The 22,695-nt window shown below is 36.1% G+C and overlaps 4 protein-coding genes across 6 annotated transcripts in view; 3 read left to right on the top strand and 1 right to left on the bottom strand.

The window, feature by feature from the left end:
• The window catches only part of Ip6k (Inositol hexakisphosphate kinase), a 48,136-nt gene extending 36,084 nt beyond the window's left edge, over positions 1–12,052 (top strand). Inside the window, exons 4-7 of the mRNA XM_017613579.1 lie at positions 4,006–4,126; positions 5,526–5,602; positions 7,939–8,320; positions 8,414–12,052. Of these exons, the coding sequence (XP_017469068.1) occupies positions 4,006–4,126; positions 5,526–5,602; positions 7,939–8,320; positions 8,414–10,157 (2,324 nt within the window). The 3' untranslated portion in view covers positions 10,158–12,052. The remainder of the gene's footprint in view (positions 1–4,005; positions 4,127–5,525; positions 5,603–7,938; positions 8,321–8,413) is intronic.
• A 3,845-nt stretch (positions 12,053–15,897) lies between these two features.
• ND-B12 (NADH dehydrogenase [ubiquinone] 1 beta subcomplex subunit 3) lies at positions 15,898–16,739 on the top strand. The gene is made up of 3 exons (XM_017613578.1): positions 15,898–16,070; positions 16,233–16,375; positions 16,438–16,739. Exons 2-3 carry the CDS (start codon positions 16,245–16,247, stop codon positions 16,628–16,630), a joined length of 324 nt encoding a protein of 107 aa, XP_017469067.1. The 5' UTR covers positions 15,898–16,070; positions 16,233–16,244; the 3' UTR covers positions 16,631–16,739.
• Rae1 (ribonucleic acid export 1) lies at positions 16,552–18,320 on the bottom strand. Of its 3 annotated transcripts, none has more exons than XM_017613576.1 (5): positions 17,685–18,320; positions 17,396–17,621; positions 17,011–17,333; positions 16,857–16,956; positions 16,552–16,806 (listed from the first exon to the last, which is right to left on the bottom strand). In XM_017613576.1, the coding sequence occupies exons 1-4, from the start codon at positions 18,114–18,116 to the stop codon at positions 16,873–16,875; spliced, it is 1,065 nt and encodes a 354-aa protein (XP_017469065.1). In that variant the 5' UTR covers positions 18,117–18,320; the 3' UTR covers positions 16,552–16,806; positions 16,857–16,872. The 3 variants fall into 3 exon arrangements, with proteins under 3 accessions (XP_017469065.1, XP_017469066.1, XP_017469064.1); XM_017613577.1 differs by having other exon boundaries at positions 16,552–16,778; XM_017613575.1 differs by having other exon boundaries at positions 16,861–16,956.
• A 112-nt stretch (positions 18,321–18,432) lies between these two features.
• On the top strand, positions 18,433–19,856 carry Stoml2 (stomatin like 2). The gene is made up of 3 exons (XM_017613574.1): positions 18,433–18,503; positions 18,536–18,553; positions 18,608–19,856. The coding sequence occupies exon 3, from the start codon at positions 18,688–18,690 to the stop codon at positions 19,789–19,791; it is 1,104 nt and encodes a 367-aa protein (XP_017469063.1). The 5' UTR covers positions 18,433–18,503; positions 18,536–18,553; positions 18,608–18,687; the 3' UTR covers positions 19,792–19,856.
• The last annotated feature ends 2,839 nt before the right edge of the window (positions 19,857–22,695 follow it).

The raw sequence follows: 22,695 nt of genomic DNA, 5'->3' as shown, positions 1-22,695 counted from the left end.
TAAATGAGTCGCGTCATTTAACAAGTTTTGGCTATTTTGCTTTTGTTTATTTAAAATGTATTAACTTACTTTTTGTTAGATAAAGAATTATCAACATTAAATAAACAGAAGAAAAATAGCCAAAATTTGTTAAAAATTTATATAAGTAATAAGAGAAAAAAATCAAATCCTTTGTATTCTTTCAAAATAAGTACATCGCGACATTTTTCATCTGTAAATTTTACAATTACAATTTTATTTTCATAAATTGTTTAATTACAATTTTAGCGTAAAATTGTTTTTGTATTTCTATATATTTACAGATCAAATGTAGGTATGCTTGTATAAATGTTTGTAAAAAATGTCTGTAAAATCAATTTCGTACAATTTCTTGCATCAGCATTCAATAGTAAAGCGTAATAAGTGTTAGTAACAGAATAATGTGCTTCAAGGGTAAGTGCAAATCAATGAATTATGAATAGAAAAAAGACAAATGTTAAGAAGCATAAAATACATAATACTTTTTGTACTAAGTAATCCATTAACAAAAAAAAAAAAATATTTTAGAATTTAATTGAAAAAATACAATAAAGTTAAGGCAGGCAGGAGTGACAATTAAATGAAGAGGTTATAATCACAAAAAGAAAATATTTTCAAAATATAAACTAAAAAATTTATGTACTATGACATATATAGTATGCACATTAGGGTGCCTCACCAAAAATAAGTTGCTGTTTTCAATCGGAACCTAAAAACGTATTACATTTTAAGACTTCCACCAAAAGATTTCGGAAAAATATTATAATATATGCTGGCCCGACTTAAAATACCTACAAAACAGTCATTATTTTGTTTCCGTTGATAAGATTTTTAAACATTTTTGGAAAAAATACTCGTTAAGACTGGTTTTATTAGAAAGAAATCTATTTTTGGGGGTATAATAATATATTTTATAATTCTGATGGAAAATTAGTATAGCCTTTTTTTTGTAGGGGTGCACCTTAATGCGCATACATGTGAATTCTAAAAAAAGAAAAATTATTCTTGCAAGCCTTAACTCTATTTTTTATTTATTTTTCTTTAAACAATAAGTTATTCTTCCTACATTTTTGCTATTTTACCAATACTTAATTAAGTCTATCTCCACATTATCCTATATTTAATTATTCATACAAATCTATCTACTCACTATATTATTAAATAAAAAAAATCCTTGTGTGCTTGCAACTCTCGCCACCCACAATGTAGTATGATGCATTCCAAAGCGTACCGGGTGTGAGATCGAGAGTAGGTCACGGCACACGAGGATGCACGTTGATGAATGATTTTTTTGGTCTGCTTTTACTTTCCGTACCTGTGTAGCCTCGTTGCATGGCTCGAAGATACGAAGAATATGCGCGCGCGGCAGCAAGAACAATGAACAATGAACATTAAACAGTGAATTTGTGCAAGCAATGATGTGCGACTGTGATCGAAAACAAAAACCGAGCGCGCTAATGCATTTTGGGCGCACATCTATCTGGAACTACTGGGGGCAAATTGGGAAAACCAAAACCGACGCGCAATAGAGCGTAATATCCTCAAAACTTGTTTTCTTTTTTTATCAAAGAGCAAACCAAAGTTGTTGTGTGTTTTTTCTTTATTTATATATTATAATTCAGTGAATTCACGTCGTCGTCGGCGGCCATGTTGCGTTGGGTTGGTGTTTTCTGTGCAAGGCAACCCACAACAGAAAAAATAAATGAGGATCGATATCGCTACCCCTACACTCGAAACACAGAAAAAATCGAAATCAAAAAAAAAAAGTATATGTCTATATTAGAAGCTCATCGCTCCTCTAATGTACTCACAAGAATGTGTGCCTAGCTAAACTCCAGTCTGAGTCTAATCGTTCTGTTGCTTTTGCAATAAATCGACGACTATGACGATGACAACGGCGACGAGTAATCGTGATTTCATTATGGAAGGGTTTGTATAAAGATTTTATCCCGATCCTTAAATCGTTTATTAATACAGCGAAGATAGTGATAATAACTATAATTATAAACATAAATATATTTCTGTGTTAATATATGCAATAGGATATGATTTTAATATTTCATCAGACTATGCGATTTTTGGAGGCAAATATGGACATATATATATATATCTTTTAAATGACCTAAGAATATGTGTTGATAGTGAAAATTTGTAATACTGATTTTTAGTTTGATGTTAATATTATAATTACAGTTTTTTGAACAAATTAGCTTTCAAAATCGTGTAGTTGTCAAGAGCACTTTATTAGCAATATTTCTTTTACTGTTACAAGGATTTGCTTTAAGCAGGTATTTCGGAATCATTATCTAGTTATTTCGTCTTTTTATATTTAGGCAAAACTATTAAAGTACAAGTTGAAAGTTCAGGGTAGCACTCTAGAACATAATTGACTTCTTTTACATAACTCCCAAAAGCTCGAGTATTTATACGGACACAAATTTTGTGGGTCAATGATTTTGAAGGCATTTTTCAAATATGTATTTGCAAAGAAAAACTTTCACATTATATATTCGTGCGAAAGAGATTAGAACACGGCAGGGAAACATTTTTATGCATTTCTTAAATCAACTCAAAGTTTTTATCAATAAATATAAAAAATTTTAGTATCGGTGACCCAAAATATTTTACTGACAAATTTAAACTTTTTCAGACCACAACTTGTTACTGATACAGAATAGAGCCATAAAAATAAATTGAATATTCCTTCGGGAGTTATGTTATTTAAGCGATGGAGAAAAATTGTCTCCAGATATCGAAAGGCTCGTTAACTTCAAAATATCTCAAACATTCTTATGTTTAAGTTTTGATTAGAAATCCTTATTTTTTTTAGAAAGTATGTCTAACGTTTGTTCAAGAAAATTGTATCGCATTTAGAACATGGCGATAAGGCAAATGAAAATTTTCCAAAAAGCTTTAATTTTTGGATTTTTTTTTGCTTGAAATGACAAATAAAAAATATATATGTAAATAGTGAAATTTCCATATCTCTTCTCCACTTCATGAAACACCAGTTAGCCCGTGAACGGAAGTAAAGTAAAAAAAATAAAAATAATCAAAAACTCAACAAATTCCAAAAAAAATTCAAAAAATATGTAAAAAAGAAACGATTCAGTATTCTTACCGCCGGTTTTGCCAGAAATTTAAATGGAAAATGATTTCGTATTTGCTGTCAATTTCCGTATTAAATTCAAAAAATTAATATATTTTTTTACTTAAATTGCTTTCGTGAAATTGGCTGATAACAATAGAGTTCACGATATAGTTTTACTTTCCTACGAAAATTTATGCAGGTTTCTTCTTTGCTAATATCGTCTTCTAATATTAGATTCAATTTCAGAACATTAATTTTAAACGATCTAATTTTCCTTGAAAATAGTACATAAATTCTTTCGATACTCGAATAAATCAATCAACGTCGAAGTATTCAACTTCTCAAATATTTTTTTTTCAGAGATGACCATTAAAATTGTATTTTTTTCGACGAAATATAACGTTGACGATTTTTTTTTTTGTTATTCAACAATTTTAAATATCGAACAAAATACAGATAATTTTTTTTTTATTTATGTATTTATTCATTTCTTTTAGACAAAATATGTTATACAGTAGTTAGTGATATTTTATTTTATATTAATTTTTTTTAATTTTTTTTTAACTCCCACAAAGCACATCCCTCTCGCAGTGCAATGTGTGCATTCTCAGCTAAATAGAAATTTAACTCGTCTTCATGCCATCACACATTTGTGATTCTCGCTACCTCAGCATACATACATATTTCTCTACTAAGTACTTACTAATAGAAAAGAGCATAAAAAGCTAAAGCATTGAACATTTGTAAGAACATCAAATTTATACACTTTTTTAAACCAAGAAAGAGTTTAATTAAATACAGTTTATTTTTTACATATCTTAACTAATTAAGTCTACATTCGAAAATTTTCCGCCAAACTAACCGCCAAATTCTCTATATGCATGTATTTATTTTAGGCGTGATGCAAGCGACTACAATGGGCGGCGCCAAGTTGGAGAAACGCTACTCGCCCAGTTTTCGCGAGGAGCCCGCGCGCAAGATGAGCAGCACAAAGCGCAAACGGGATGATGTGCTAAGGTGGGTACAGCAGCAGTGCGCTGAAAAAAAAAAAAATAAAATAAAAATAACTACAACACAAATACTTAGCATTCGTTTCAATTTGATACGATTAAAAATTGCTTAGNAGCAGCACAAAGCGCAAACGGGATGATGTGCTAAGGTGGGTACAGCAGCAATGCGCTGAAGAAAAAAAAAATAAATAAAAATAACTACAACACAAATACTTAGCATTCGTTTCAATTTGATACGATTAAAAATTGCTTAAAGCGATGCAAATAAGAATTTGCTTATTTTTAGATTACATACATACTACCAGTTAACCTATATACATACATACATGACGACCCAACAACCAAATATGGCAATGAATTTTTGCTTTTATTTTAGATCTAAAAAAATTGCTTTGAATAAATGTTTGCGTGTGTTCGCGTTGCTAAAATGCATACCAGTATAAAAAAAGCGATTTGTGTACGTGATACAAGCTCCTCAAAGCAAAAAAAGCTTACTAGCGGGTATGAAATGAAATCAAAAAATATATCTACATAAATATTTTTTTAAACTACAAAATATGTTTAAAAAACACTTTGTTATGATAAATTCATGGCGAACATTAAATTAATGAAATTCGCATGAACGTATCCAAAACACAAATATTTTTCCATGCCCCCGTGTATTTCTTTTAGGCCGCCATTAACGACGACCATCACGAACGCGCAACATTCACAAGCTATGCTCTACAATAATTTAGCCGTGTAGCGCTCAAGAACACACGGCTCGTAAACATGAAACCAAGCACACAAGCACCCAAGCAAGCAAACCAAGTGAGCCGCCAGTGAGCGAGCGAGCGACTGATCGTGCGCCACACATTTGGGACGCCCCCTCTGCACTCGCCGCCCCTGCCGCAAACACTGGAGCCGCCTTGCAACCTCTGCGAGCCACACCCACGCACTCGACTCCTCGCCAGCCAGTAGCCAAACGCCGACCGAATAGCCGTTAAAGCATGGCCGAGCGCTGCTGCCGACGAAGAGCTGAGGAAGCCAAGAGCAAATGGGCGAATCACTTGTAGCCTGAAGGTGGTCTGTAGTTCTAACTACGATACATACGCTAATCATACATAGATTTCATTGTTTATTTATATTCATTGCTGTAGTAAAGCTAAACAAAAAAAAAACTAAAAAATTAACTTTTTAAACTAAATTGTTTTGTAGTAATGCTAAATTTAAATTGTAGAGTTAAATACAAATAGTTTTCTAATATATGTTCATACCTACATACAACCATATATGTATATGCGAATTTATATTAGTTAAGCATTGTGCAATCAAAAATAAATATATATTTTGAAACAAAAGCCACGTATTTGTTTATGAAATCTTTTAATGCCTACAAGGTTTCTTTTCTTCTCTCTCTTTTGCAGGATGAAAGTTCATAAGAATGGAAATGCTGCCGATGTTATAAAAAGTATTTCGCAATTAGACAACACAAATAAGCAATGTTAGTATCCAATAGATGAAGTTGTTGTGGTGGTGACCAACACAACCAACCAAACAAAATCTAACAATCATACAATCAATCAACTTGAATTTTTGTTAACAAAACCTGCCATAGTCACTTTCATAAACGAAACATCTGAGTATCGAAGTTAACATTCGTATTACGCCATTGCATTGGTTCAATAGTCACTTTCATACAACAAGCAAAGTTAATTTTCTGTAGAAACTTTGGCCAGCCAGGATTTCTGTGTGGAAAATTACATTTTCATACACATTTTTCAGGGTCCTTTTTTCGTTAAAATATTGCACGATGACAACCACACTTAAGATAATATTATTTAATTTCTCTATTGAAGCGGTTAATTGCCAAAGGGAATAAGTCAGCATTTGTTCGATATGACAATTTTGATCCAGTTCGGTTTGTTTAAATTTTGAGTAAATTACGAAAAACCGAAAAAATTTGCTAAAAAAAAAAATCGCAATTTTCTCGAAATTTTGAGGGTGTACGAGTCAAAAGGACCTCAAATTTAGATTTAGCAGGTCGAAATACATGTCGGTAGGTGGGCCTGGTTAAATATAGGTACAGAAAACCTTTTTATTTATTTTTTTTTTTTAATTTGCTTGTTTTTTAAAAAACTAGCCTCAATTCCTAAGGGATCGCTTGAACCTGATTTTTGAATTTTTTTTGCTCAAAGTATTTTTTTTTTTTTGCTCAAAATAAACTTTTTATTGTAAAATGCAGAAAAAATAGCAAATTTGAAGAAAATCGATTCTCTCGTTCCTGTTAATGAATGTTACATAATAAAAGCAGTCGCAAACAATTATAGGGTTGCCCAAAAACGAAAATTTAAATTTTAAATATCTATTAAAAAAATTTCGCCAAAATTTAAAAAAAGGTGTTAAATCTTTAAGGCAGTGTCACACGATTGGTACATTTGCACAGATTTGTACATTTTTTATATTTTTCTATCGGTACAAAACAAAAAAAAAAATGGGACTACAATTTTTTTTTTAGTCACACCATTGGTACAATACAGCAAACTTTTATTCAAAAAATTTTAACAAATTGTTTTTCGTGATTGGGTTAGGAAAACTATTTATGCTTTCACACGATTGGGATACGATTTGCACCAAATTTTGGGCAATGTCCAATCGTGTGACACTGCCTTTAGAAAAATGTGAGGTATGCCGTTTTATAGCCCATTAAGTTTTTAAGCATTATAAAGGCAAGTTTTAACTTGTTAAGAAATCACTTTAATTTTTAATAATAATCTTTTTTTGTGCTTAAAAAAAATTATTGGAAATATTATTTTATATGTAACATTTCAAGTTTTTCTTGTGTATTTTTACGTTTGGGGTGAACCCTATAATTGCCTCCAACTCAGGAATCGCTCTCCTTCAAAACTGCTACTCTTTCTCATAGATATTGGAATTTTGCGTGCAGTGTTTTTTCTAATATACCAGTTTTGTTGCCTCTCTTTACTATGTTGAAATTTGATTTTATGCACTCGCGAATTGTGCAAAGGTGGGCGTACTTTCGCTGCCTTCGAAAAAAAAAGGTACGAATGCGCGCCTGATATTGTTCAGCCCATTTTAGTCGGATTTGTACCACATTTTAATTTTCATAGTTATGTTCATAATGTGTACATACGTAGTCCGAAAACATGTCCCATGCCATTAAAATAATCTAGACATTTGCCATTTTCATAATCCTCGTACATATATTATATACCCCTTAGTGAATTGGCCTGTAATGCGCGAAAATGTGAATTCACAAGTAATCGAACGATGACCGGCTAAACGTGAAATGGCTAAAAATAGCGGTAAAATTGAAATATACCAATGTGTGTCTGTATGTGTGTGTACCAAACTCTATTTACGATGGGATATTTTCCGCAAAGCTCAGCGTAATTTAACGCCTTGCCAATTTGCAAATTATAGCAGCGTATCTCTCGAGCCTCTTGGTTGAAAGAAGTAGAAGTGCATTGTGAAAAGTGTGTATATTTATTCGACTCTTAACATAAACATATGAATTTATATGTAAGCATGTATGTATGTTTTTACATACCGACATACATACATACTCAAATGCATATAATTTCGTCCGCAATAAAATGTGTAAGCTGACCGCAAGTTATCAAGAAAACGGCAATTTTCAATAGCTCTTTCGTAAGCATAATTATCATCATCAGTTTACTCATTCCGTGCATGTGTTGTGTGTCTTTAACGTTGATCTGCGTAATTTTTACCATCTATACAAATTAAAAAATTTCAACTCGTATTTATTTCATTGAAACTAAATTTTTGTTTTTCTACTTTTCTTTTATCTGTGTTTAGATTTCCTTATGCTCGAGAACATAACATCACAATTTCGCAATCCATGCATATTGGATTTGAAAATGGGCACACGCCAGCACGGTGATGACGCCTCAGCAGAGAAGCGTTCCAAACAGATGGCCAAGTGTGCGGCCAGCACATCGGCATCGCTGGGTGTACGCCTTTGTGGCATGCAAACCTATCAAGCCCATCTCGATCAATATGCCAAGCGCGACAAGTACTGGGGACGCGAATTAGATGAGAATGGCTTTAAGCAGGCATTGCATGACTTTTTCTACAATGGCTATAGGTTGCGCATACGCGTCATCAAGAAGATTGTGCAGCGGCTATTGCAGTTGCGACGCGTAATCGAAAAGCAATCCAGCTATCGGTTCTACTCATGGTGAGTTGAGGGGCAAACAATTACATGAATTTTTTATATTCATTTTGCTTGTAATTACACAATTAACATTTTTTTTCAATTCTTTTTACGCAGCTCGCTGTTGATCGTCTACGAGGGCTACGAAGAGAATCCTCAGGTTCATCCCATGGACATTGAGGAATGGCTTACACCTACCACGCCGAAGTCGGCTACAAAATCCGCTACTTTCGACTACCATCCCGATAACAGCCTCGATGAGGATGACATCGATGAAGATGATGACGATGTGGTGGATGCAGATGATGACACTGCCGGCCATGATGGTGGTGATGAGCTAGAACTCCATGAGACCGATGACGATCTGCATATGGTTGCAGCCGATAGCGGCAATGCCTCGGCGACTAATAGCAGCACCGGCGGCGATCCCTGCTGCTACGATGCCGACGCCTCAAATGACTCTACCAACACAGCTGCGCTGAATCTTACCACCTCGCGTCGCAAACGCGGCTTAACGGAAGCATCACTTGAAAGATCACGCGGCTTCGCGGAAGTTATCACACCCGTGTGCGGCTACGACGACTCCACTGCATCCGCATCTGGGACAAACACCGAAGTTGATGCCATCTCAATGCCGCCGCCACCGACAACAGCGGGCCCAGTAAGTGCAGAGAGCAGCAGTGCGGCTGCCGTCGCTGGCAGTAGCAGTAATCCGCCGTTCATTCCAATCTCCGAAGAAACAGTATTCCTCGATCCTGAGCCGCCAATGCCCAGCGTTTCGACCTCGTCCCCGCACTCAGGTGACTCTTGGATGAACTATAGCAGCAACAGTAGCGATGATTTCTCTGGACTTTCCGAACAAATCAAAGCGGTCACCAGTGGACGGCAAACAGGCGATAATAGTTCTGACGAGGCCAGCTCTGACTATGACAGCAGCATAATTGGTCAAACGGAGGTGATGCTGAAGCGTTACAAATCGCAACAGGACTCCTTCGATATATCGCCCCTGGCGCAAGCAACCGATACGCCGCTATCAACTGTGGCCTCAGCGGCGTCGCGTCTGCCGCACACGCTAGCATCATCAGCATGCTCCACACCGCCCTTGCCGCCTAGCAGTGTCATCAAACTGCCCGCGTCTGTTGCTAACTCCTCGCCCACCTCGTCGACGGCGTCATCACTAAAATCGGTACGCGGCGCCGTTAAGCGCTTACGTTGCAAAGACGCCGACGATGAGGATGAAATGGATGCCAACGATAATAAGAAGGACGCGATATCGACTTCTTCGCAGGCGAAAAAATCGACACACGCGCCAAATTTAACTAGCGCGATAGCTAGCGGCTCATGCAACAGCAGCAGCGCGGCACCTGTTTCTTCAACACCAACTTCCGTCAACGCGTCACCAGCTAAGACGCCACTCATGACGCCCACCTCAACAACATCGGGCACCGAGAGCACAGCTGACAAAATCAAGAATACACTGCTCGCAGGCATACAAGATATGCATGACATGCACACCACGTGCAACAATGACAACAGCGCCAACAAAAATAATAATCATAGCAATAACATCAGCAGAAAGAAGGCCACCGCCGCGCGCTTGACGCTGCAACATGCCTCCAAATCGTTAGATATCGGCAGTTGCCAAGCGAACGCCAGCAGCGATGATGCGCGCTGCCCCGTAGACGTGCGCCTCATTGACTTTGCGCACACAGCATTCGTGCCGCGCAACGGCAGCGGGCTACTGCAGCAAACAACATCTAGCACGCCGGTGCATCATGGCCCAGACGGCGGCTTCCTAACGGGACTGGACAGCCTTAATCGCTTACTCAACGACATACTCACCGAAGAGGTCATCGTTTAAGCGGCGGTCGTGCACGCGCGCGCGGCTTATGTACGTGTGTGTGTTTTACCTGCAGTACGATGCGGTGGGGTGCGAAATCCGCATTGCAGCAGTCATGCTCTCAATGAGCTCAAAGTGCAGCAAGGAAAGCGCTGCAAGCTATAAAACCTTGCATGAACTTTAAAAATGCTGCTAATCAAAACTACCACCAATAAAAAAACTATGAATGCTATGTAAAGTAGTTATTAAACGCCACCAACAGCTTGGAGAGCAATCAATGCCCCAAAACACTTTTGCAATTGACTGAGTATGCAGAGTGAATGGTAAGAAGTAAGCAAGAATAAAAATGGGAAACGTGTGTGAGCGTTTGAGCAACTAAATTTAAGCCTAAAAATATAAAAATAGACTACATTTATTACTGCAAATTATGTGCATACCTAAAAATATGAAAGTGGTATAAAGGTATAAGGGAAAATCAAAACCGTGCAACCGAGAGAGAGGGAGATGAAACTGAAGCGACACGCACAGCGTTGGCAGCAAAACAAAATGCAAAATAGTGAACAAAACGGGAGTGTGTCTTTTTTATTAACAAATTTTAAGCTAAAACATACTTGAATTTTTAAAAGGCAAATGTCGCGGGGTAGGAGTGTGAAGGCAGGAAATTGTTCATAAGCAGATAAGAAAGTCAATCTAAAATGAAAGTAAAAATTAAAAACTTTAAGCGAGTGATATGTGGCTAGACTAGCTGCTCTTGAACAGAGTGAACAATTTTAATTTGGAACAGTTAAAAAGAAAAAAAAATTCTACAACTGTTTTAAACAAAATTTTCAAACACAATTATATATAGAATATGATAAAAGCAAATGCGAAACATTAACAACAAACTTTTTACCATATGCACAAAATAACATGCTATATAATAATATGAGTACTATGATACAATTTGTAAAAAACATAAAAATGTATAACGAATGTTAAAAAAAAAATAATAATAACTAGAGCATTTCATAAGCAAAAAAATAATAATATTCTTTAAATTAACAACAAACTAATATACATTCACAACAACATTGAATGCAGCTCGTGCGTTTAAGAATAATGCTGAGTGCAAATAATTAAAAAAATACAAAAATTAACAAACATTCCCCTATTACGTTTGTTGCTAAATTGCAGGCGTAAAGCAAACCGCAATGGACATGTCGCATGCAAATGTGAGTCAGAAAAAGCTAACTAAACGTTTCGTTGCGCAAAACAGCAAAAGTACATCAAAATAAAATATGTATTTACTTAGCGATAATTTCGCTAGACAAAAACTCGAGTGCCACGCCAGCTTAAATGTACTATTTTTTGCTATACAAAACATGCTTGGCCTAATAGTAAGTTAGCAAAAACAACAGCAATTGCTAAATTTTATTTAAAGCTACTCATCTAAAAACTTGCATACAACCAATGTCTTCCTTCTGAAAGGGGAAAATGACTCAAAAAGTTGGCTAAAAAAATACAACCAACGGCAACTTAATAAGGATATGAAAGCCTACTAAACTTTGTTACCTTTTGTTTGATTACGTTGGGCACTTTTGCTTCAAGAACAACAACTTAAAAATTGAATTCAAAAAATACGAAAACTGATACGTTCGAGTTTTAGCTGCGTTTGTTAAAGTATACAGTAAGCAAAATAAAACAATCACGGCAGGCGGGTCTACGAATTAACTGGAACGAGCTTGGAAGTGGCCAAGAGCATCACTCCAGTAGCATTCCGCAAATCTATGATATTGTAGCAACAACAACACCAGCCACGACTGACGCCTAGATTTTTTCCCGGGCAAGTATGATGACTTCAGTAGCATTCGCCAAAACCGGTTAATGGTTACTACATCATCAACAACAACAACAACAATAACAAAAGAAAAAACCATGAACCAAAAATACAAGATCACGTAAGAACGCGACGTTGTATTTGTAACTGGTTTTTAGAAAAAAGTTTGCGAAAGCGGGTTCATCAGCTGAGCGTTTGTTTACATCACAAGCACCACTATTTTACACTTTTGTTCAAGTAAGAAGAGTTAATTCAACATAACAACACATTTTTAAGCATTTTGTTGCATCATTTTACCTAAATTGTGCGTTTAAAGTGGCTGACAATAATTTTGGCTAATTTTGGTTTTCGTTGTTTTCTTTGCTTTGTTTACTTTTCGCTCGTTTTCCAGTGAAACAAGATGGCGTAGGACCCGCTAAAAAAATCGACTTTTTCACTCTCTTGTTCTTACGTGATCTTGTGTTTTTCGTTCATGGAAAAAAACATAAAAAACAGCTGGCATAGAAATAGAGTATTGAGCAGGCTAAAAGCGCATTTGCTGTGTAAAAAAAGGAACGTTATGGAAAGGAAAATTATGTGATTTTAAAGCGTAATATTCTGAAGCAACAAAATGAAAGTTTCCTTAAATAAAATAAAAATCGGAAACATTTTTTAAAGTTAAAGTAAAAAACTTAAAAAATAACAACAATACAAATGAAAGTAATAATAGCTTACTATGTAGCTCGAAGAATAAGAAGCAACTCGCTAGCTTAGAGTGAAAAGTTGCCTAGTCCACTTTTTTATGAAAACTTGCATTTGGATACGGGAAGCAAGGAAAATTTAAACTGCCAAAAAGAGCAACTTAGCTAATTGATTTCTGCCCAGAAATGCAGTGAAACAAAACTTCGCTTGGTCCAAAGAAAGCACAGAAAATTTTCATGTGGGAAGTTTTATTTAAGTGCGCCAGTAAAATTTGGGAAAAAACTGGACTTAAATTTTTTCTCTAAGCTGGCGAACTAATCATAATATTTGCTTTTTTTTTTTTAATGGCATTTACGGACATGAAATACCAATATACATATACAAAGACAGAAAAATAAACACCCAAATTCATAAAAAATAAAGAAGACTTTAACTGCTTTGTAAATCGAAAATTTTTATGAAAATTTCACTTTTTAAAGCTTTTTTGAAACTTCTTTGTTTTTTATGAATAAGGCCATAAAATTATAAAAAAAAATTACAATGATACATTTGAATTGAGCAAACTACGATAACAAATAAAATACCAAGAATAAAAATTAAAATAATGAAAATAAATTAAAATAGAAAAATAAATTTAATGATATTAAAAGAAAAATAAAGAAAAAAATAATAAAATGAGTAAATAAAAAATATAAATAAGTAACATAAAATAAAATCTTGAATTAAATCAAGCGAAATAAAAAATATGAAATTTAATTAATAATAAAAAGTAATCAAATAAAAAAATAAACAGACCCAAAAAGTTATAATAAAGACAAGAATAGAAAAACTAAAGCAATCAATATCACTCCATTGATTCCGCACGCCCAGATAATGGGTGAAATTAAGGAAGTTCAAGAACACAATGGAAGGACTAAGTTCAGAAGGACCAATTGCAAAGACTAATGAAGAAGAGAGAGAAAATAAAATGAATTAAAAGGACAAAATGAAAAAAGAATATAAAAAAATATAAACACAACAATTTAAAAAATAAAACTAAAAGCAAAAATGTATTAGACAGTACAACAAAAAAAAAACTAAATTCTGGATTATTTTGCCTCCAACAATAGCTTTTGTTTGAGTTTCATAAATTATTCATTTCATGCACAGAAAATTCTTACCAACTTTCGTTTAATTGAAGCATTTGCAACCTTTTGTTTTATTAAATCGCCGATCAGCTTTGCATACGCATTGGCGCTCGAAAACAGTATTTTTTGCTTCAAACTATAAAAAAAATTAAATAACATAAGTAATACCCAAGTTCATAATAAACAAAATAGTAGTGTATGTGAATTTTGTAAGAATGTCACATAAAGTTTTAATTTCAAATCCATTTTATTTTATATTTTATTTTTTGAATAAGGTTATAAAATTTGATTCAATAACTAGTTCTATAATAATACAGCAATTAATTAGGTGATTTACTTTAAAAAAAAAGGAAGTGTGCGCAAAACATAAAAATTAGTCATTGCTGTTGCACTTGAAAGTTTCTTTTATAGTAAAATAGTTGCATACAATTTATAAAATGAGTGACAGAAAAAAGTTTATTTTATAAAAGTAGATAATACATAGAAATACGGTTTATAATTTACAAAATACAATTTTAACAGCCGGTTTCACCAGCAATTTAAATGAAAAATGTTTTTTTTATTTTCTGTCAATTTCTATTTAAAATTCCGTGAAATCGGCTGTAAGTATTTTCAACGGAAATTTGTTAGTGCAACAGCATCGACTTAACAAAAACAAAAAAAAATGTTATAAACTCAAAACACAACATTAAAACAAAAACCAAGAAATAAGTTTAGTTTCCTTATAAAATAGATATTTGTAAAGTTATATATAAAATTTGTATACTACATTCAGCAGATATGGTAGCCATGTAAGTTCAGCAAAACCACGATCACAAAATATGAAAAATATGAAAAAAAATCTGCAAAACTTTTTATGAAAAAAAAAAAACAAAAAGTATGCCACACTCTTATAATATGTAATGATTTTTAATAATTAGATTTTTAATAACACACAAACCACTACTGTTGTTGAACTAATTAAAATATTTAAGTTAAGAATAATTACAATAATATTTAGCCGTTAGTTTTAGAGGTGTATCGATGTTGTGCGGGTGTGAAAAAAATGCAAAATTACTGTTGTCTATTAAAAGTTTTATGAAATCATTGAACGATTAAAAAAAGTTATCTAGCAACTAAAAATTTGGTTTTTTCAACACTTTGCCATAAGTCGCACATTCTTCGACAATTACGTGCAAAAATAAAAAAAACAAATGCTAATTTCTGTTTAGCATTTTGCAACGTAAACTGTGTTCTTGTACTCTTGTGTTAACATGCCCATTCAAAATTACATTTTACATATTTTGTGTTTATTTTTTTATGATTCTTCAAGAGTTTTGAATAATTCACCAAGTTATGGAACCTCAAAAATAAAAATTTTATAACTACAAAGCTATGTAAAAAATATGCTTAAAAAACACCGTTAACAATATTGAATTTCTATTGTATAGATATGAATTTGTTAAATTTAAGCTAAATTATATTTTTAAGCCCGTACATATATTTATTTTTAGGGCAGCGTAAATATATATATGAAAAACTGAGTTTAATTAATCCTTAAATAATAATATTGGAAAAGCGCATCTATTAAAAAAAAATCAAAAAAAACATCCCATTACCGTAAAAAAGGTGTCTTTATTAATTTCATTTTAACTTTATTTAGAACTCAAGTTTCAGTTCTAAAATGTTTTCAAAATTCTTACCTGCATCTAAACGACACCCATATTAATGCATACTATATAATTCTAATAAAAAATGCAATAAATATACATATATTACTGAAAGAAATAATTTTAGAACTACTTGAATAAATAAAAGAATATATATTACAAAAAGAATGTTGTTTTATTATTTAATAACACCAAAAAGTAGTAATGAACACATGTTTTAATATTTGCATATTTCTCTTTGCGGCAGTTATAAGAACTAGTTTGCGCAAACAGTTTGTGCAAACCAGGTTGGCGCAACTTGCTGGGCAAACTAGTGTCGCCAACATTTGCAAGTTCCACCAGGCGAACAGAAGCGGCGTGCAAGCGCCTCTTCGCTGCGCACGCAGTGCTGCCAGATGTTTGCAAAAATGTGGTTAACGCATGATGATGCCAGACAAGCTTTTTCGCTCTCGCTTTGCCTTTCTTCGTAGTTAACGTATCCGTATATTGCAAAAATATGGCAACGCCAAGTAACAGCTGATCGCAAGCTGTCAAGTTTGACAGCGACTTTTTGGTGCCGTTTTGCTGTCCTATTCCAAATCCATTGCACAAGTAAATTTGTTTTTAACCAGAAATTTTGGAAAGCGTATTGAAAGTTTTTGCCCTTCAAAACAACAGCAAGGTAATTTGATACCGTGAAACCAATAAATGTTCAAATGCACAGTATTACCACTTACGGCACAAGTGCATTTAAAATGATAAAATTATATAACCTAAGCTGCGGGCATACAGCAACCATCGAAAATTTGCAGAACTAAGCGCACTATCCCTTTTTTTATTTCAGCTTCAATAAATCATGGGCGGACACGGACACGGTGAACCCTACAAAGTGCCAGATCCATCAATCTACAAAGTGGAAACCATTCCGAAGCTACGTGAGGTGCAAGAAGCGCTGGCACGTCAAGGATTGAAAGATCCATGGTTAAGGTGAGCCCCTCTCGAATATTAAAACATTAATATTAACCCCAATTCGTCTTGCCATCAACTAGAAACGAAGTATGGCGTTATGAACCAAGCATTATGGGCACACACGCAAGCCGTGCACGCGCCTTTTTCCTGCGCGGCCTCTTATGGGGTGCAATAGCTGCTGCCGTACACATTGGTTGCGAATATGCTTTCAGTTCAAAAGATGATCACGGTCATGGACATGGCCACGATGAGCACGCTGAAGGTCATCATTGAGCACCTCGTCGCTGTTTCTATGTCTCATAGTAAAATGGTTGAATTTCATGTGTGTTTCCACTGATACGCGATAAATGCATCGTACCAAATAAAGCGCTTAGCATAAATTCTTATTTTGAGTTTTATTACGGGTCTGGTTCTCTACTCACTGAAATGCAGGTTTCAAAATTTAAGTTCTATCGAAAAAATTTGTTTATCATTCAATGATGTATTGCTAAATAACTACCTGCTTGAGGTTGAATTTATGCAATACGTGGCTTTAGCTCATCATAGCAAGAACGCAGAAAGATTTGTGGCTTTTTGCTCGGATTAAAATACTCATGACCCTGTAAGGCGAAGGATAACATAAAAATTCAAATTTTTCACACGAACTAAATTACCTTCGACCAATCGTAGCCCACCGCATAAGCGAATATTTGTCCATTGTTGTTGAAAGCGCACTTGGTAATCGATTGATCCATAGTCTCCGATGATTTGAGTTTTGTGCGTGCATCCTTGTCCCAGAAGCTAAAAGTACCATCTGAACCGACGGTCACCAAAGTGCCGTGTACTGGGTGGAAGGCTATATCGTTTACGGCATATATGTCTTGATAGCCGGCTGTACCAGTTGTGCGATGGCACTTGAAGGTAAAGTTATCCTTTGGATTCACTGGGTTTACATATTGTATCGCAACGCGGCCCTCAATGCTGCCAAGCGCGTAACCTAAATTGTATTAAATTCGAATCAAGAACTGCATGATATATGATCAATAGAATATTACATACCCGTTGGCGCTTTTTTCTTATCCTTAAATATTGATATGGTTCTATGTTGGTATTTCAGTGGACTATCCTGCCGCTTAAATTCAGTCGGCGTGTTTTCTAGTGAGTATACAATGAGGCCACGATTCGCCGTACCTACCACAGCCATAGGGTAATCAACATCAGCACAATAGCAGCGTTCTGGTAAGTTGATTGCCATAAGTGGGTTGGGCGTACGCGTGTCCCAAAACTGAAAAGTAAAAAGATACATGATTAGAGATTTGCTACTCAAGTAATAAGATCATAAATATACCCTTAGAGTTTTATCCCACGAACCGGTCATCAGACAGCTATAAGTTGACCCCTTTATCCAGTGGCAAGTTTTTACAGGCGCATCGTGTGCTGCTACCTGAACTACCTGATCAGAGGCTAAATCCCACATCTTTACCTGCTTGTCACATGATGCCATATACACTTTAGTGCCATCATCAGACCAGCACACATCTAATACCGGACCTCCCATTGTTTTCATCGACTTTGGCACTGTTTTGCCCGTTTGTTCTACTTCCCAACAACGAACGCTGCTATCCCAGCTGCCGGCAATAAGAAAATTCTGCGGTATGGTGCTGGGACTAAATTCTAAGGCGGATACAGAGTCATCCGGCGGCATTGTTACTTCAAAATCGTTCATGCGGTTTGTAGACGGTGTGGCGGTAGTTCCACCCAGCGTTGGCTGGCCAAACATATCGTGCTTCTTACTTCAGCAAATTGGCGGTAAACTTTAAAGTTGCAACAGTCTGTTTATCACTCAGTTAAACTTGCCTATTTAAAGAGAATTCAGTTAATTAACTTGTGACTTGTTTGCTACCATTTGTCTTCAGTTCAATTCGCGTATATTGGAAAATTGGCTTAAAAACGCAATCTTTTGAAATTTAATGAAAAAAAACACGCATTCGCTGCGGTTGTCAAAAAATAGTGTTGCCGGAAAGCGCGGTTTTGTCCAATTCTTTTCTTTGTCAACTTGTAAATTTCATTTTTCATGACATTCCGAAAGTCGGCATGAAAACAAAGCTGTCAAATGGTATTAACGAGGAATATTCCGACGAAGCGGCTTCAAAATTAAATAATAGAAGTAGTCCGTCATTCCTGCGAAGATTCTNAGAAGTAGTCCGTATTTAAGAGGTATAAATAATTAAAAACAGTTATATTTTTAATACATAAAGTGTTCCCTTTCAGTGTATTGTACTTTTGACTGTTGATTTCTTCCGCCGCACTCCAATTTTCAGTAATCAGATCAAAGTGTGTTCTGGAAGAAAATGTTGCGTACCTTTGTTACTACCGCTGGACGACGATTAGCGCAGCAACACCAACAATCCGTATTACTCAGGAATGGGCGTCAGCTAATACAACAGAGTCGCACGAAGTCCTCCACACCTATGAATACAATCATTATGTTTGTGCCTCAACAGGAGGCATGGATAGTGGAGCGAATGGGCCGTTTCCATAGGATTATGGAGCCTGGTCTTAACATATTGGTGCCCTTCATTGATAAAATCAAATATGTGCAAAGTCTGAAGGAAATCGCTATTGATGTGCCCAAACAGAGTGCAATTACCTCGGACAATGTTACCCTTAGCATAGATGGCGTTTTGTACTTGCGTATCATTGATCCTTATCGCGCTTCATATGGCGTTGAAGATCCCGAATTTGCGATAACGCAACTTGCACAGACAACCATGCGGTCCGAGTTGGGCAAGATGTCGTTAGATAAAATCTTCCGCGAGCGTGAATCTCTCAATGTCAGCATAGTGGACTCTATCAATAAAGCGAGTGAAGCGTGGGGTATTGCGTGTTTACGTTACGAAATCCGTGACATTCGTTTGCCAACACGTGTGCATGAAGCTATGCAAATGCAAGTAGAAGCAGAACGACGCAAGCGTGCGGCTATACTGGAGTCTGAAGGTAGTCGCGAAGCTGAAATTAATATTGCTGAGGGTAAAAGAAAATCACGTATACTTGCTTCCGAAGCCGAACGACAGGAACAAATCAACAAAGCGAGTGGTGAAGCGGCTGCTATGTTGGCCGTAGCAGATGCACGTGCTCGTGGACTGCAAACTGTGGCAAAAGCTTTGCAGGATTTAGATGGCAAAAATGCAGCTTCGCTCACCTTAGCTGAGCAATACATCGATGCGTTTGGAAATTTAGCGAAAACCAATAACACTCTCATACTGCCATCTAATCCTGGCGATGTAACATCATTGGTCTCACAAGCTTTAAGCGTTTATCAAACAATTTCAAATGCAAATGTTGGAAACCATAAAAATTTGCGCAGCGCCGAAGATATATATGAGAACAGTAGTGATGAACTTAAATGTAAACAGAACAAGAATGTAAAATTGAAGAAAATGGAAATTGAGTAATTGAGGAACGATAAAGTGAACTATGAATTGTAATAAAATTGCAATTTGTGCGTTGTATTGTTGAATGCTATACTTTTCTTTTGGGGGTATTTGCACAACCTTGGCAGAAAATATGTATTGCATATATATATCATAGTAGGGTTATGTTCATCTTTATACATACATATGTAAGTATGTACCTATTTTCTTGGTTTAATTTTGTATATGAGATCTCGAAAAAATGATACATAATATCTTTAAAAAGCAATTAAACAATTTTAAGCACTCCTAAATAAAAATTACTATATTAACCTTTTTGTGTCATTGATACATATGTACATACACATTATTAGGTAAAGTAACATGGCGCGTTATTTAATTTAAATTGTTGTACATATATGGTCGATTTTATGTATAACTTAGAGCAGCTACCCAGTCGGACTTGGCTGCTTCCAAGCAGTAGTTCCAAAAAAATTAAGTCTTTATTTCTCTTTTATACAGGCATGAAACACAGCAAGAAGGCAATTTTGCATGATGTGGTTGTTGTTGGTTTGGAGAGCTTTGTAGAGTTTTTAATCTCTTTCGGATTTATTTGTCGAAGTCAAAAAAGGATTACAAAATTCTGACTTTAGCAGTGAAGTTTTCACGACCTACAGATTTTTAGCGTTCCAATAGTAGTGAAAAAATACTTTAGTTATTTCTTTATGTATATTTTTCCAATCTTTGGTGAAATTATTTTTTTCCAATATTTTCGGTAAAATAAAGATTATTTATACAATGACCATGACCATACAACCATGTTGATCTCTTCGCCAACGTGAAAAACGAAGACAATGGGTATGTAGATACTATGAATGTATATTCCTTATCTTAACTTTACGGCATTTACAAATTGACGAGAGTTGATAATTTGTCTTAATATTTTTAATGTTCCTTATTTGTTTATAAAAATTAGTATAATCTTTAACAAAAACCATATAAATCCAAGCTTGATTCTTTTGCAACATTTGAAAAAAAAAATCAACCAACTTTCGTAAAAATTTCGAACTTTTTAGTTCGATATTTAAGAAATATTTCCCATTCAATTTTACTGCAAGTTTAAAGTAACTGACTTTTGGCATTTTTTTTTATTGATGTTAGTTGTTGTTGTTGTTGTTGTAGCGGCACTACTAAGCCCCGCCTGTTTCGGGTCAACTTTTAATCATTATCGTCAAGCTCAACTAACGGTAGGCCCAGGAAACGAGCTGTTTCGATGGGTCGGATAGTCGGATTGAGCTGGCATGTGAAGAGGTGGTTGGTGTCGTGGGGGGAGTCTCCACATGCCGGGCACTCATTTGGGATGTTTGGGTCGAGTCTGGACAGGTAGCTGTTTAGGCGGCTACAATATCCAGACCGTAACTGAGCCAGGGTAACGCGGGTCTCTCTAGGTAACTGAAGCTCCGTCTCTTCCACAGGTGGTGATTGGGCTCCGATAACGACATTCCTAGGCCGGGAGTCGAGGTAGGTGGAGACAGACTCCCTGTGAATGTCGTTGATCGCTCGTCTGTACGTCATTGGGTTCAGTGGTTGGTCTGTGTAGGTCTGGACTGCGTCCTTGTACATGAATAGGTGCCCCCTGACGTGCCTGGGCGGAGGCTCCTCCTCCAGCAGTGGTCTGTTGGGGTGTTCACTTCTGTGACACCCCACAAGAAACTGCTTACAGAGCATCTTGTTGTGTTCCCTTACGTGGAGCACTTGGGCCTCACTGTGTAGGTGATGCTCAGGCGTCATCAGAAGGCACCCAATCGCTGTCCGGAGTGCGGCGTTCTGACAAGTCTGTAGCTTCGTCCACTGCGTCCAACTAGTCCCCGGCGACCAAACTGGCGCAGCATAATTTAGAATGAGAAAAATCTTCAACGAGAAAAATTGCCAAAAATTAATGGTAATTGGAATTGGGTTACAAAACTGCATACTCAAAATATTTCTAAAAAATCGAATTAAAAAGCTCGAAATTTTTGCAAAGTTTGTTAATTTCTTTTTTAATTTTGCACAAAGGTTGAAACTTGGATTTATGTGGTTTTTGTTAGAAAATATACTATGTTAAAAAATAAATAAATTTAAAAAATATTAAATGAAATTGTGAAATCTAGTCATTTTGATAAGCATGCTAGTATGTATTAAAACACACCTTCAATTAAAATTTTAAGAGTTAGTACTAAAAACAAAGGAGTTACACGCCACCTTTTAAAATGCCCTACCGGTTGTTGTTGTTGTTGTAGCGGCTACAACAACCCCGCCCAGATCGGTTGGTATCTCAGTCGTTGTCGTCAAGTTCCACTAACGGCAACCCTAGGAAGCGTGCAGCTTCTGTGGGGTTTGTCCACAGGGACAAGGCCGTTAGGGTTGTCGGGTTTTCCGGGCATGCGAAGAGATGTTTCGAGTCATGTGGGGTCTCTCCGCATGCCGGACACTCATTCGGCACATCCTCATTCAACCTACTCACGTCGTACGTGGCCCCCTATTGCTCAAACAGAGCAGCCTCCACGGCTAACCATAGTCCGTCCGAGCAGCCCCACACACTCACACAGCAGCCACACACAGTCACCACAACACAACAACATAATAACACCACAGACCGTACCACAGCCACTACAGAGCCACATAACACACAACCGCACCACCACCCACACGCCGCCGCCAACAACTCCTGGTTCCCCCTACAATCTGCTCGGTATGTCAGACCAGGATATTCCGTAATGTGACATCAGTCAAGTGCAACACCTGCCTTGGCTGGTGCCACTTTAGGGCATGCTCAGATCTGCGTACCACGCGAGATTGGACGGGGAACTTCGAGGGCCCGTGTTGCGCTGCTCGGTCGCAGACTCCAATTGCGACGCCCCCCACCACCACCACAGGGCGGCAATCACCTCAGCAGCACACACAGCC

This window comes from Rhagoletis zephyria, unplaced genomic scaffold, assembly GCF_001687245.7.
Source record: "Rhagoletis zephyria isolate East Lansing unplaced genomic scaffold, Rhagoletis_zephyria_1.1 Rzeph_scaffold_00689, whole genome shotgun sequence".
NCBI lineage: Eukaryota > Metazoa > Arthropoda > Insecta > Diptera > Tephritidae > Rhagoletis > Rhagoletis zephyria.
This window is presented reverse-complemented; position numbering and strand designations above follow the sequence as displayed.